Source organism: Lissotriton helveticus, chromosome 12 (assembly GCF_964261635.1).
Source record: "Lissotriton helveticus chromosome 12, aLisHel1.1, whole genome shotgun sequence".
Lineage (NCBI taxonomy): Eukaryota > Metazoa > Chordata > Amphibia > Caudata > Salamandridae > Lissotriton > Lissotriton helveticus.
Window position 1 is genome coordinate 15,113,872 of NC_136073.1, and position 16,124 is coordinate 15,129,995.

Consider the following 16,124-nt stretch of genomic DNA (forward strand, 5'->3'; position numbering starts at 1 on the left):
AAATCTAGGGCCCTGAAAGGGATGTCCTTAACCCTAGAAATCGGTTGGCAGAAGGGGAGGATGGGTGGAGCGGTAAGGAATCTAACACTAACTACTGTTTCTTACATATATATCGTTACCGAAGGTAAGTAACTTGTGCATCTGAAAGAAACAGGTTAGTGTTAGATTCCTTACTTAAGAATAGATACCCCAGCAATACCAACCCCGGTGGTGGGTCTGCGAACCAAGATCACACCAGAAAGTTCTGGAGAACGGAACGGACGAAAAAGCCATCTCTCCCGACTTGGCTGTCCAGGCAGTAATGCCTAGCACATGTGTGCAGCGAGGCCCACGTAGCTGCCTGACAGATGACCTGCAAGGGGACTCCCTGACCCAGGGCAGTAGTAGCCGCCGTGGCCCGAGTGGAATGGGCGCGCAGCCCAACAAGAGGCTCCTTTTTCACCATAGAGTAACAAACCTTAATGCACAAGACGACCCACTGAGAGATGGCCCGCTTGTGCACCGCCCGTCCCTTCTTTGTACCCACGTAACCAACAAAGAGCTCGTCATCCACCCGGAACTGGCATGTGCAATCTAGATAGAAGGAGAGTGCACTTTTTGGGTCCAGACAGTGGAGCCCCTCCTCCTCCTTCGAGGCGGATAGAAGGTGGGCAAGGTGATGGTCTGCCCGATATGAAAGGCTGTGACCACCTTGGGCAGGCAAGAAGGACGAGTTCTTAGAACAACCTTGTCTGGATGGACAGAGAGGAAAGGAGGTTTAGAAGATAGAGCCTGGAGCTCACTCATTCGCCTGGCAGAGGTGATGGCAACCAGCAATGCAGTCTTAAGAGTCAGAAGACGAAGAGGACAGTTGTGAAGTGGCTCAAAGGGAGCGCACATCAGATACGTTGGAACAAGATTCAAGTCCCACTGAGGCACCAGGAAGGGAACAGGAGGAAACATGTGTGTGATGCCTTTCAAGAATCTATTTACAACAGGGGACTTGAAAAGAGAAGGCTGATCAGGAAGCCTCAAAAAAGCTGAAATGGCAGGGAGATAGCCTTTTATAGTGCCCAGAGCAGAGCCCTGCTGGGCAAGAGATAGAAGGAAGAGAAGAACCTCTGAAAGGGGGGCAGAAAGTGGATCCACAGCCTTTGTTGTGCACCATGCCACAAATTTGTTCTACCTGCAGGCGTATACCATTTTTGTGGAGGGACGCCTGGTGGCAGAATCACATGACAAACTTCAGGAGGCAAGTCGAATGGCCTCAACTGCCGCCGCTCAATCTCCATGCAAGTAGGTAGAGACTGGACAGGTTCGGGTGGAGGACCGTCCCCTGCTGCTGCGACAGAAGGTCCTCCTGAAGAGGCAGACAAATCGGGGGATCGACTCACATGCTGAGTAGCTCGGGATACCAGTATCTTCGTGCCCAGTCCGGAGCCACAAGGATGACTTGGGCCCGGTCTCGCCTGATCTTCTTCAGCACTCTGGGCAGAAGTGGTATAGGCGGAAAGGCGTACAACAGACTGCAGCTCCACTCGCGATGAAAAGCGTCGCAGAGCGAGTGCCGCCTTGGAAATTCCAACGCGCAGAACTGATGAAATTGCGCGTTGTCTTCAGTGGCAAATAGATCTAACCAAGGCTCTCCCTACTGCTGAAAGAGACATTGCGCCACGTCCGAGTTCAGACGCCATTCGTGATCCATCATGCACCGGCGGCTGAGTTCGTCCGCCCTGGCGTTCAGGAAACCTGCCAGGTGTTGAACCACCAGGGTGACGCCCTGGTGTTCCAGCCATTTCCAGAGGCGCAGAGCCTCCTGACAAAGGGTCCACGACCCCACACCGCCCTGTTTGTTGCAGTACCACATGGCGGTGGTGTTGTCCGTGAACACCAGCACTACACTTCCCCGGACAGAGGGAAGGAATGCCTTCAGTGCAAGACGGATCGCCCGCAGCTCCAGAAGGTTGATATGGAGCGGGGATTCCGCCGGAGACCAGAGGCCTCTGATCTCCTTCTCTCCCATGTGGGCCCCCCATCCCAGGAGGGACGCATCTGTCACCACTACGTGCTCCGGTTGTGGTAGGGAGAGAGATCTGCCGCTGATCCAATCACGGTTCATGAGCAGTGCCCTCCGAGATCAGGACGTGGTCGGACAGGTTGCCCTGATGCTGTGCCCACTGAAATTTCAGGTCCCACTGCAGAGCCCGCATCCGCCACCTGGCGTGATGCACCAGAAGGATGCAGGAGGCCATCAGCCCCAGGAGCCGCAGCGTCAACCTGACCGAGACTCAGGATAAAGGCTGAAAGATCGGAATCAGAGCCTGAATATCCCGAACCCGCTGTTCGGGGGGGGGGATAAACCGGAAACTGCGCCGAGACCAGAACCGCTCCGATGAAAAGGAGCCTCTGAAAGGGGCACAGGTGTGACTTCGGCACGTTGATGGAGAACCCCAGTGAGTGCAGGAGGTCGGCCGCAGTCTGCAGGTGGAAGACGACTGTTTGGGGCGAGCCCGCCTTCAACAACGAGTTGTCGAGATAGGGGAAGACTGAAACCCCTGATCTGCGCAGATGAGCTGGGACCACCGCCATCACTTTCGTGAACACCTGAGGGGCGCTGGTAAGGCCGAAGGGGAGCACGGTAAACTGAAAGTGCTCTTGGCCTACCGTGAACCGCAGGTAGCGCCGGTGGGCCGGCAGGACGGGGATGTGGAAATACGCGTCCTGCAAGTCCAACGCTACCATCCAGTCTCCTGGGTCCAGGGCAGCCAGGACCTGAGCCAAAGTCAACATCTTGAACTTCTCCTTCCGGAGGAAGCCGTTGACACTCCGTAGGTCCAAGATAGGGCGTAGGCCTCCTTTGCCCTTCTTGAGTACCAGAAAGTAGTGGGAATAGCAACCACGTCCTTCTGGCCCAGGAACGCGCTCAATGGCCCCCTTGGCCAAGAGGGCTGTAACTTCCTCCTGCAGAAGCTGCAACTGATCCCCAGACACGCGGTGGTACTGCGGTGGCATGGCTGTAGGGGGTCGCCTCGAAGGGGAGTGTGTAGCCCCTTCGTACGATTTGCAGCACCCACCTGTCCGACGCGATGGTACGCCAGTGAGCGATGGCAGACCCTGCCCCCCACTGCCGTCGAATGGGCCTGAAATGCCGGACTAGGAAGGCTTAGAGGCTGATGCTGTAGGGGGGGGTGTGGACTGACCCTGCCGGTGTCCCCCGGAAACCGCCACGGTGGTAACCACATCCGCGACCACGTTGAGACTGGTTCTGCGGCCTGTGGCTTGCTGGACGTGTGGGGGCCCCCCTTCCTTGGCCACGAAAGGGGCAAAAAGCGGAAGTTTGCTGTCATTGGCCTAGGCCCAAGGACTCGGCCGTAGACCTGGAGCCCTTAAAGAGCTACAGTGCACTATCCGCTTTTTCGCCAAAGAGGCGACAGCCATCGAAGGGCATGTCTATGAGCGTGGCTTGGACATCCCCCGAAAAGTTAGCGAACCTCAGCCAGGCGTGGCGGCGAACCGCCACTGTCGTTGCAATTGCTCTACCCAGCCAGTCTATGGAGTAGCGTGCTGCATCCCGCCCTTCCGCCAGGGCTTTGGTGAGCCGTGTCCGGGCCTCCTCCGGGCACTGTGGCATCACCTCTGCAACCGTATGCCACAGAGAGTGGGTGTAACAGCCCAAAAGGCAGGTGGTGTGGACAGACCGCAGCCCCAAACTCAGGGAGGAGAACAGTTTCATCCCAAACTGATCACACCTTTTGGATTCCCGATGCGGAGGAGCGGTCGGGAATGCGGTCTGGGACGTAGAGGCCTGGATCACCAGGCTCTCGTGGGTGGATTGAACGGACAGAAAGCAGGGGTCGCCTGGAGCCGGGCGGTGGTGACGGGCCACGTTCCGATCCACAGGGAGGCCTGTGGAGGGCTTGGACCATGTGCCCATCAGAACGTCGGTAGAGAACGGCAGTAGAGGCTCCGAGGAGCTTGCCTGTGGTTTGAGCACCTCAGTGAGGAGGCTAGTCCTCACGGCCGCAATAGGGAGCTCAAGTGCCTAGGCCTTGGCCGCCCTGTTCAACACCACACTGTAAGCAGACCCTTCCTCCGAAGCCACAGAGGGAGGCGAGACGAATCCAGTGTCGGGTGAAGTGTCCAGACCACTGGCCTCTCTGAGCTCTTCTGCCCAGTCCTGGCTCAACTGGCACTGCTGTGGCAGAGGGTCCTCAGACCCCTCCCAGTCCTCCTCGTCATCCATCTCCTGATAAACAGGCAAAAATTATGGAGCCAGGTCGTAGGTGAAGGCCTCACCCATCGACGCCGGACCCGGACCGGGGCTGAAACTGGGGTTGACGTCATCCGAGGACTGCGCCGGGAGCGACACCCTTGGGGTTGGCGCCAGCAGAGGAGTCGTGAGGTCGACTGGTGACGACCGGATCCAGGCCTGGATCCTGCGGGGCCCTGCGGCGTCGTGACCGGAGTAAACGACGGCACCGGGGCCGAAGCACCCGACGGCGCAGGGGCTGGAGCTGCCGGCCCGCTAGGGCTCCTAGTCAGACCCGCGGGGCCCGAAGGCGCCTCGGCAGATTCCGACGGAGGGAAGTGCGACCTCATGGCTGTGAGGAAAGCACTTATCTCCTCCGGTGTCGCATGCAGCCCAGGGACCGGCGGGTATGGAGCTGGACGTGATGCCTGCGACGGACCTGCGCAGGCTATGTCGCCCGAACCCCCGGCCGCATCGCTTGAGCGTCGGGGGGAGTCGGAAGAGCGATGACGCCTCTTCAACTTCTTTTTCGAATGCCTCGACTTACCTTAGGACTTGGAGCCTGACGAGTGGTGGTGACTCATCGAGCGGCGATGACTGCGGCTCCGTGAGCGGTCCCTCGACTTACTCCACGACCGGGACCTCGAGCGGCATGGAGCCGACTGCCGGAGCTCGAGCAGCTTGTGGGACTGCTCCAGTCTAGCCTTCGAGGTCAAGACCCGGCAGTCGGGGCATGACTTGTCATCATGGTCGGCCCGAGGCAATAAAGGCACGGACGGTGGGGGTCGGTCACCGACATCAGGCAGTGACAGGCCTCGCAAGGTTTAAAACCAGGCATCCCTAGCGGTACCGCGAGTCGAAGGTCGACTCAAAAAGTGATCAAAAGAGATCAAAAAAGTTAGTCAAAATATGACTAGAGTACTGCTCTTCCCGGATCTGCGCTTGCTGACGTGGAAAAAAGAAGAACTGACGTCAGCGTGCCAGGGCGGCTTCTAAGTACTCCGACAACGTCATCCCGGTGATCAGGACGTCGACGACGGACGCAGAGCGGCAGATAACGCCTACCGATGCGCAGGGGTACTGCGGACGAAAACTTTCCGGATCCAGTCTGACGCCTTGGGATATTCTAAGGTAAGGAATCTAACACTAACCTGTTTCTTTCAGATAAGCTGCACACACCCTACAAGCAAGTCCATTGGTATTTTTCTTCCATAGAACTTATGAATAGGCGCAACTTCACGTTTGAATCAAAGCTGGCAGAGGAGGCTGTGGGCTTTAACACCTCTGACAGTGGAATCCAAAGCAAGATCTGCTACAGAGAGAGAGCCTGATCCTCCAGACTTCAGCTGTGCTTTAGGGATGTCCATCAGATTTTTATACTGACTACGCAATACTCGATGGTGAGTAGTGTCTGCACTTAGCTGGGTGAATAGCTGCTAATTTGTAGTAGCATTTGCACATCAAGCCACCCGATTTAAAGCATGTACATTCCTTGAACTAAAATCAGCGTCACGCTTTTCCAACCTATATGATAGGATCTCTTATGGACGACTCTATGGCTCACTCCTGCGTTCTCAGATCTTTGTACGCGGGCGATTTCGTAGGATGGAAGCCGGTGTAAGCAGTTAATAATAATAATAATCCACATTTGTAAAGCGCACAATCACCCGTAAGGGTCTCTAGGCGCTGGGGGCCGTCGGGAAGATTAAGCAAGCTATTGCCCAGAGTCACATGGTGCTGGGCTAACCTGCCGCCGGAGCTGGGGATCAAACCCTGATCCCCAGATTCCAGCGTCAGTCGCCCTGGCCGCGGCGCCACACCTTTCCCACGCAGTTAGAATAATCTTGTCTGTAATTTACTCACACCAAAACCACTCCTGCTTTTTGTTTGTGGAGGAGTAGGAGAAACAAAGATTTAATATGATTTAATTCATGGAAGCAACTTCCCACCTCCTTCCCACCCAAGTTTTAAACGATAATTCCGCTTTATTGCGAAGTCCAGTTTTGTGTTTGACTTTAGAGGGGATTGCTGGCACAGAATGCCTATGGGTAATGACCTGGCTTTTGAGTATTGTCTGCACAGGCTGACCCACACATGCGTTTTCTTAAAGAGGTCCATCAGGGGTCAATGTATGCACCAGATAATGCAGGGGATAACGGTGAATCCTGTGGCATTGACAGACAAGCGAGGTAGGAGTGCACATGACGGAGACTAGGTTAACTCTCTGCGAGGGGTGACTTAGGAATGAGTCGAGCCATTCAATGGTCAGAGGGATCCCTGTGAGGCTGAGGCCAGCCTGTCCAGCAATGCCTGGTGGCCCACGGCAGGAAACACCTCAAAGAGGTCCGCCTTGAGCAAGGGACGGTTCAGCCCCTCATCCACACATGTTAAGGCTGCCTGCATCCCAACGACAATTCAAGCCTGGTAAGTGCAGCATCCTGACCTTCAGCAATGGTGGCCAGATCTGCCCTCATCTTTTTTTGCCTGACGGGGAAAATCTAAGCAAGCGCCAATGGAATGGCGTCTGTCCGCAGGGGTGGTGAGTTCTCAGGGAGTGTGACCAGCCCTTAAGGGTCAAGGAACATTCTTCGGTCCCACCACCACCGGGGCCACAATCAGCGTCACCCAAAGCAGGACATAGGGCTGCCTTTGGCACACCCTGGTGCAGAGGGGCTGGGAGAAACTGCTCACTTCTGAAAAAAGAGTACATACGGGCCAGCAACAAATGCTGTAGAAGTAAAGGTGTGTGTCCAGTGTTCTACCCACTGTTTAATACCAAGTGAGACCCATTTCTATGACCTTTAAAATGCAGACATGTAATGGAAGTGAAGCATAGAGATATAAATAAAACCAAGGCAGCATAGTACGAACTCTGCCTCTTAAAAATATTAGAGCTTCGCTACTCCAAAACAACTTTTGTACGATGGCACAAGTGTTTCTCCTCTCTCCCCCAGTGGAGTCAATACCATGTTCAACAGCCCATCAGACACCAATGTGGCGACCCTAAAACACATCCCACACACAGCTGTGCACCTCACAAAAGGCTTCAAGACATTAGACAATATTTCTCTAACCTTATGGCAATTATATTGTCTCACTCTCTAGTCTCGCGTCGTCTTCAGGACCAGCTGCATTACCTTCAGGGCCAACAAAAAGGGCTCACCTCCATAGCTGGCTAAGAAACCAACCACATCAGGCAGAGAGCGCAAACCAGGAGCCATGTGTTCATCATCAGCTCTTCTGCTCGAAGGGTATCGCTTCCTGCCAATGTTGGCCACCTTCAGGAGGTGTTTTAAGGTCCAGGTAGCACGCGCCAGGTGCATGCACCGTTCCTGAATGTTGGATCTTGCAGCACAATTGTCCGTTGTTTGCATCTCTTGACATACATAGCACTGGGCCGTGTCTTTCCATTAATAACTGGAAAACGGATGAACAAAAGTAACCAAAGCAAGAAAAGGCAACGGACGGAACCAAGAGCGTCATGCTCGAAGCATGCGGTGTCCTTTGGTTCTTTGTTTCTGGAGCCCGGCAACAAAAGTCACACTTGTGGCTTTCCCACGTTGTCTGGAAAACTCCCTCGTTTGGGATCTGCCTTTGACCAATCAGCATCAAATTAGAGGCGTTACATGTTATGTTTTGAAGGCTTTCCCTGCATCCAAAGTTTAGTTCAATTTAGTCGGGGGGGGGGGGGGGGGGGTTTCGGGGTGCTACAGAGGCATCTTCCAGTGAGGTATCGAAACTTGAGGGGGACCTCCCTGATAGGTACATAGAGGGGCCCCCACATGGAACTGTGCTGAGGGGGCCCCCTGCAGCTCGCAACCCCTCACTGTGGCTATGTTACGTCACCGGCATTTTCTACGGCGTTCGGAGTCCGGACAGACAGACAATCACGGCCACGTCACACTTGGCAGTCACTCCCTCGTCTGGCAGAGCCCTGGCACACACTCGGGAGTCGGGACAGTCATGCGCGGCACAGCCCTCATGACCTGTCCTGTCACACGCGTTCACGAGCTCTGTCTGTGGCTCTGACAGCAGCAGCGAGTGGCGGCTCCGCGCACCCCCTGCGAGGGGTTCGTGTGCGAAGGACGGGCTGGAAAGACTGGGGCGAAGGGTCAGTGGCTGCTTCTGCACGCCCGATCCGGGCACAGGGCGACGCGTCTGCTCCACACCTCGTCAGAGGCAGCATTCTGCAAAACTAAACCATCACCCATATGAAAAGCCTGTCTAGAACAAGCACTGACAGAGACAATCGATTCGCATTTTGGCTTTGACAATGAAAATCTATTGGCTGGACCAAAGGTTTCTGCAGATGATTGGAAAAAACAGCATTTACACTGCCAAGCAGTGGGGCCCGCAGGTCGGTGGGGGACAGAGGCAATGAAGGAAACAGGAAGGAGGGGGGGGAGGGAATAGCTGTGGGGCAGGGGGGGGGGGAGGACACAACAGAGAGAAGGGGAGGGATTTGTAGAAAGAAGCACCTCGGCAGAGAAAGAGCATGAACACACATGCACTCCCTGTGAGTGCAATAAAAAAGTAGTTCTGAATGCAAGCAGTGCAATGATACAAGTCACCCAATCAGGACAAGGTGAAGAAGCAATGCTTCAGAGGTAAAAACAAACAAAGGAAAGGGAGGAAACCATTGAAGAAGCAGGGAAATTAAACAGACAAGAAATTCATCCAATCAAGAGCAAGGGACTGATCCAAATACATAAATATATGTCTAAATGTATTCTTTAATATCTTAGACACAATAAATCCAAAACAAGAGCTAAAGCTGTCTATAGGTGAGAACCAAAAAAACATTAACTTAAAGTGCTACACCTTGCCTGCTCTGTGTGGCTAGACAACGGGCTTTCATATACCTCCTTCATGTCACCTTCCTAACAGCAACAATACTGGTATGGCTACCTCTATCACGCGCCTTCCATTACTGTATCTGCTACCAATGACTGGTGACGCGCATCCTTATTAATTCAGTATTTCATGTGATAATATTAGACAGCCGCAGCCTTCCACCTCCATACGTGTGTGCTGCCTTTTATTGGAAAGTGAGTTAAAACAATGTGACAGGTGACAAAATTAACATGTCAGCGGGCCTGGAGTGCTTCGGCTGGAGGGAGACCGCAGTGTGTCCGCGCGCTCGGTCATATCTTAATACTTTATCATAAATTCCTTATGGACATTTTTAAAGCTATTCAGCTGAGATTACTGTGAATCAGCTGGATTAGACAAAATATTTAAAAGACTTTGCCAGACACATATCAAGATGTATGAATCATCAGGTCCAACCACCCTTCAAACCATGAATCTGTAAGTGATACCAGAAACTCAGTCTGAAAAACAGAAGCATAGAGTATAACCCTAATACAAGCAGGAGGAAGGGGGTACATTTAGTTAATTTCACATCACACCAGCTCAATGTCTGTCCATCGCAAGGTCATGAACAGCCGTAGCGCCCACTGGACAGTGGATACGTCCTTCTGGTCATGAACAGCCTTGCTGCCCACTGGACGGTGGGTACGTCCTTCTGGTCATGAGCAGCCTTAGTACCCACTGGACTGTGGGGTTGTCCTTCTCATTCTAAATCCCCCCTGGTGCATGACCTCAGGTGAGGAGCAGCCCTGCAGGAAGAGCACTCATCCTCGCATTCAAGCCGCAAACCCTTGAAATACCCTTCTTGGCGGTCGCGGTCTACGGCGCTGGATTTCTACTCACCCCAGGCAGAGTCTTCTGTTCATGGAGTGCAGTTTGGGCTTTGATAGCAGAGTCCCTGGCACAGTATGTGAGAAACGCACAGCCTGCAAAAAAAGGACAAACCGAAGAGTTAGGTTTAGGAACACGCCATGAGAAAAGCAAGACAAGTTGACAAGAAATCTCAGACATTAGCTTTGGTTTTATATGCAAAAAATCAAGTTTGGCACAGCTGTTAGCCAAGATATGTATCATTTTAAAGCAAGTGATACAATCATGTCATTTGCACTATTTCATTCTCAAATGTTAAATTTACGATATCCGTGAAGTGAAAATAGAGTTAGTAACAAACTACTGTACCGCACATACCACACATGGGCCCGGCTCAATACATCTGGGCATATACTGTCAACCTGTGCGAAAGTGGTCACCGAGGAACCTTTTTCCACACATGGTGGGAAATACCACAAATCTTGAAATACTGCCATAAAATTGGTGTGCAACTGACTTACGCAATAGGGGCACACATAGAGGAGGACCCCAAAATTATGTTGCTGGGAATATGTGGTGAAACATTTGCCCTAGAATATCAAAAGTTACTGTGTTACACAGGTTTGGTGGTGGCCAGATGAGAGATAACAAAACTGTGGGGTTCCTACCTGTAGAGAATGGTTGTGTGGCATCGGCTGGTGCATGCTTGCAGAGAAATACATTTACAAACTAAGGGGTGCCAACGAGACCTCCCCAAAATATGTGGTAAATGATGTGAAATAACAGGCAACATCCTTTACAACGCAACTTTTACCACGCAGTGCATTTACGACGCAACTTTTACAATGCAAACCATTACAACGCATTGCGCTGGGGGGCGCTCTAGGATAGGGAATAGATTTAATTTACTATCCAACACCTTCCCTACTATCCACGGGGACTGGAGTTGGAATAGTAAATTAAACTATTCACTATCCAGCACCCCAAAGCGCTATGCGTTGTAAAGGCATGCATTGTAAATACTGCGTTGTAAAGGCATGCGTGGTAAAAACATGCGTTGTAATGTCATACATCCGAAATAACACACAATCTGGAGGGAAACCTCTCATAGGAATAGATGACCAGGGTCGGTTCTAAATTTGGGGAGAGAGATGTTGACTTGAATGGTAATTTACCAATCTAAAGCTGTAATACTGTGTGTAGAGTGCTAGGAGACTTGTCATTTTTCAGCTCGGCATGGATGGCACCAGTCTATGATTCAAGACGGTAATGCAAGAACGGCAAAAGACTTTGTCACTTTTCTGGATCAGCGTGGACCACTATGCTAATTCTATGCTTAAAACCTCTACTAGAAAAGCAGACATTTATGAGCAGCAGTTTTAAAGTGTCGAGGGGCGAGTGGAAGGAGTAGTTTCTGCCCTGTAACTCCAGTTCTGTAGTAGGGGTATCTCTGTTATAGTCATAATCTAGTGAATAGTCCCGCCCATGTGCGTGGACCCCGGAGCAATCAAAAATAATCTCTTACAGTGTCCAAAAAAATGCAGAAATGCATAGACACTTAAGAGAGAATTTAAAGACAGATAATGCAGCCTAAAAAGGCTACACTGTCCAGTACTTCAACTAGAAATTCCACCACAAAATCCACAAAACAGCAAAAGCCTGTACAGATTTCCATTGCTTTAACAGCAAACTCCCTCAGGAATGATAGAGAGAAGAACCTGGACAGACAAGCCCCATAGGCTGCCATTATGTGGCTCAAAACATGATACTGTGCCTTTAAGAGAATCTTCCAGAACCTTCTCCCAGTATCCCAGAATGCATAGCAGGTCCAACTTACTTTCAGTTCTTTTTGAAGGCGTAACACGCCAGACCTGTAGCATTCCATAAAGGAATATATATATCTCTCTCCACCGGGGAGGAGGGAGGGCGCTTATGACTATAACAGAGATACCCCTACTACAGAACTGGAGTTACAGGACAGAAACTACTCCTTCTGTAGTAGGGGATCTCTGTGTATAGTAATAATCTAGTGAATAGAATGGCAAGCCCATCCCCACACCAAAGCGGCGGTGGAGAAACGAGAATCAACCCCACTAGTCTGCGAACAGATTTCGCAGTGAAGCCTGTCCAACCTGAGCATCTGCCCTAGCATCAGTGTCCAGGCAGTAATGCTTAGCAAAGGTATGAACCGACTTCCAAGTGGCCGCCTTGCAGATTTCTGCAATCGGAACATTACGGAGCAATGCTGTCGTGGCAGCCTTGCCCCTGGTGGAATGAGCCTTAGGCTTACCCCCTAAGGTCTTATTAGCTTTTTGGTAACACAGCTGTATGCAGGACACAATCCACCTAGAGATAGACTGCTTAGAGGTCGCAAGACCCGTCCTGACTGATCCATAATTGATGAACAATTGGTCTGACCTACGAATATCACTGGTTTTATCCAAATAAAATTTCAGCACCCTCCTAACATCCAGAGAATGCAAAGACCTTTCCGCTGGAGATGAAGGATTCTGAAAGAACGTAGGCAAAGATATAGTCTGGTTGATATGAAAATCAGAAACAACCTTGGGAAGAAACTTAGGGTGAGTACGCATAACAACCTTAGCAGCATGAAATACAGTATAAGGTTCTTGGCAACACAACGCCTGAATTTCACTCACCCTGCGGGCCGATGTAATGGCCACGAGGAACGTCGCCTTCCAGGACAGGTGCTGCAACGAAGCCTTATGAATAGGTTCAAAAGGCTCCTTCATCAATCTGGACAGCACCACATTCAAGTCCCATGAAGGCGAAGGAAGCCTGACAGGAGGGAATACTTTCTTCAAGCCTTCTAGAAAATCCTTGATCACAGGGATCTGGAAGAAGGAAGTCTGAGAAGGGCATTTCCTGTAGGCAGTCAAAGCAGCCAGATGAACCTTAATGGAATGGACATTAAGGCCAGACTGCGCCAGATGTAGCAGATATGGAAGGATGACATCTTCCTTGCATGTCGTAGGGTCATAGTTCTTAGACTTGCACCAGATGCAAAACCTCTTCCACTTGTAAGCATAAGAAGTCCTAGTGGAAGGCCGCTTAGCCTCCTTCAGTATGTCCATACAATCCTCTGGGAGATTCAAATGGCCATATTGCACTATTTCAGGAGCCATGCCGCCAAACTCAAAGACGAGAGGTTGGGGTGCACCATCCGCCCCCCGAACTTCGTGAGAAGGTCCGGCCTGCACGGCAGCTTCATGTGAGGAAGGAGAGACCGGTGAAGCAGGTCCGTGAACCACCACTGTCTGGGCCATTCCGGGGCAATCAGAATCATCTTCGCCCTGGAGTGGGAGAGCTTGATGAGAACCGCTGGAATCAGGGGAATGGGTGGAAAAGCGTACAGAAAGCTGTTCGACCAGTTGATCCATAACGCGTTCCCCAGCGTCCCCGGCTGGTAGTACCTGGAGGCGAAGTCTCGGCATTTGCTGTTTTCGGCGGTGGCGAACAGATCCACGTCTGGAGTTCCCCACCTTGCGAAGACTTCTCCTAGTACTTCGTCGTTTATGACCCATTCGTGGTTTTCCTGAAGCAGTCTGCTCAGCTCGTCTGCCTGAACATTCTGCACACCGGGCAGGTGAGTGGCCGTTATCAAGAGTCTTCGAGCCAGAAGCCAATGCCAGATCGCCTGCGCCTCCTGAGACAGAGTGCGTGATCTCAAGCCCCCCTGCTTGTTGAGGTAATACATCGTGGTCGTATTGTCCGTCTGTACAAGCAGAGAGTTGGTCCGGAAGGACGGTTGAAAGGCCTTCAGCGCCAAGTGAACAGCCCTGAGTTCCAGGAAATTGATGTGGTACGTGGACTCCGACGGGGACCACGTCCCTTGAATCTGCAGGTCTCCGGAGTGCGCTCCCCATCCCAGGAGAGAAGCATCCGTCACAATAGTCTGAGTGGGAATGTCCTTGTGGAAGGGAACCCCTCTGAGGAGATTCTCCGCTGAACACCACCACTTCAGAGACTGAAGAGCATGTAGAGACAGTTGTATCTTGTCGTCCCAAGACCCTCTCCTCTGGTCCCACTGATCCTCCAAGCACTCCTGCAGCGGTCTCATGTGCAGCCGCGCATGCGGTGTCAGGAAGATGCAAGAGGCCATCGATCCCAGCAGAGAAGACACCGTCCTCACTGTCGTGGATGGAGTGGACATGAGAGCCTGAGCCTTCCGAAGGAGTGATAAACGTCGCTCTTCCGAAGGAGACACGCTTGCTGACAGCGTATCGATGGAGGCTCCCAAGTACTGGATGCACTGGACCGGAGTCGGGACAGACTTGGACATGTTGATGTGCAACCCCAGCTTGTTCAAGAGAACGCACGTCTTCTGGAAGTGTGCTTGAGCTTCCGAGAAGGAGGAGGCCTTGATCAACCAATCGTCCAGGTACGGGTAGACAAACACCTTGTTCTTCCGCAGGTGTGCCGGTACCACTGCCATGCACTTCGAGAACGTCCGGGGCGCAGACTTCAGCCCGAACGGAAGCACCGTGTACTGATAGTGATTGGTGCCGACTTGAAATCGCAGGAACTTCCTGTGTTTGTGTGCAATGGGCACATGGAAGTACGCATCCTGTAGGTCTATGGCGCAAAGCCAGTCTCCCCGCTGCAGCTGAGGATAAATCTGATGCAACGACAGCATGCGAAACTTTTCTCTGCGAATCCATTTGTTTGCCTGTCGCAAGTCCAGAATGGGCCTGAACTCGTTCTTGTCCTTCTTGCGGACCAGAAAGAACCGGGAGTACAGCCCTCTTCCTCTTTGAGACAGAGGTACATCTTCTATCGCCCTTTTCCTTAAAAGGATGTCGGCCTCCGCCTGGAGCTCGCGCAGTTGATACTGCGAGCTGACCGGAGGAATCGATGGAGGAGGGCTGATGAACCGAAGACTGTATCCATTGCAAACAATATTCAGCACCCACTTGTCCTGAGTAATTTTTCTCCACTCTGCCAGAAAAAATTGAACGCTTCCCCCCACCGGAGCGGGTAACGGACGAAGGGGAAGTAACCGCTCAGGGTCGAGACCCAGCCGGGCCCTTGTTAGCGGTAGAGGACTGCTGTCCACCTCTACCCCTCTGACGATCCTGGAAGGGTCTTCTGTATTGCTGCTGTTGTTGCTGCTGCTGCTGTTGCCCAGAAGACTGTCCCCTTCCTCTACCCTGCGACCCGAACCGTCGTTGGAACTGGCGGTAGGGTTTCTTTTCTTTGGGCTTCTCCAAGCCCACAGCCGTCAGGGTTTCTGCCTCGGCCTTCATCCTGGCCATTTCGTCATCTGCGTGTTTCCCGAAGAGGGTGTCGCCGGATAAAGGCAGATTTGCCACTCGTTGTTGCGCTTCAGGCTTGAGCGAAGTCAGCCGGAGCCAAGCATGGCGTCTCTGATTGATACCGTGGCAGTATCCATGCGCGGCCAACAGGGAGATATCCGCCGCTGCGCTGATGGCATGGTTCGAAACCAGCATCCCTTCCTGGACGATCTCCATGAAGTCCTCTTTCCTGTCACGCGGGACAAGGTCCGCGAACTGTTCCATGGAATCCCACAGTGCACGGTCGTAACGCCCCAACAACGCCGAGTCACTGGAGGCCTTCATCGTCGTGGAAGACGTCCCACACGCCTTCCGTCCAGCTGAGTCAATCCAGCGGCTCTCTTTATCCGGAGGCACAGTGGAGAACGGGGAGGTAGCATGAAGTTTCCTAGCCGCCGTCACAATCACCGAATCAGGCACTGGGTCCTTCCGTAAGAAGGCCGGGTCCGACTCTGGAGCCCTGTACTTCTTGACAAGCCTGGAGGGAGCGGCTTTCACCACCGCCGGCGTAAGGAAGAGCTGTTCAGCAGGCTCAACCAGTCCTGGCACCAAAGGCAGTAGGGGGCGAGACAGGTGCTTCGTGTGCAAAGTCTCGAAGATCACAGAAGTCGTGGGCGTAGGGGCCGTCACCTTGATCCCCAACTTCGCCGCCCCTCTCAGGAGAACCTCCTGGAACGTGCCAATGTCATCAATTGGAGATACCCTCGTCTCCGGTGAATCCGACAATGTAGGAGAATATGAGCGGGTCCCAGAGGCCGAACGGGACCTGGACCTATGCCGCCTATGGCGATGTCTGGATCTCGAGGAGGATCCGTGTCCACTCCTAGATCTGTCTCTTCTCCCTGAGCGTGACCTCGATCTCCTGGGTCTGGGACGATCCGCCGGCTTCCCCGGGTCGG

General features: G+C 52.6%; 1 protein-coding gene across 1 annotated transcript in view; it reads right to left on the reverse strand.

The window, feature by feature from the left end:
* The window catches only part of CELF5 (CUGBP Elav-like family member 5), a 428,249-nt gene that overhangs the window by 366,545 nt on the left and 45,580 nt on the right, over window positions 1-16,124 (reverse strand). Inside the window, exon 2 of the mRNA XM_078669977.1 lies at window positions 9,944-10,026. Within this exon, the coding sequence (XP_078526103.1) occupies window positions 9,944-10,026 (83 nt within the window). The remainder of the gene's footprint in view (window positions 1-9,943; window positions 10,027-16,124) is intronic.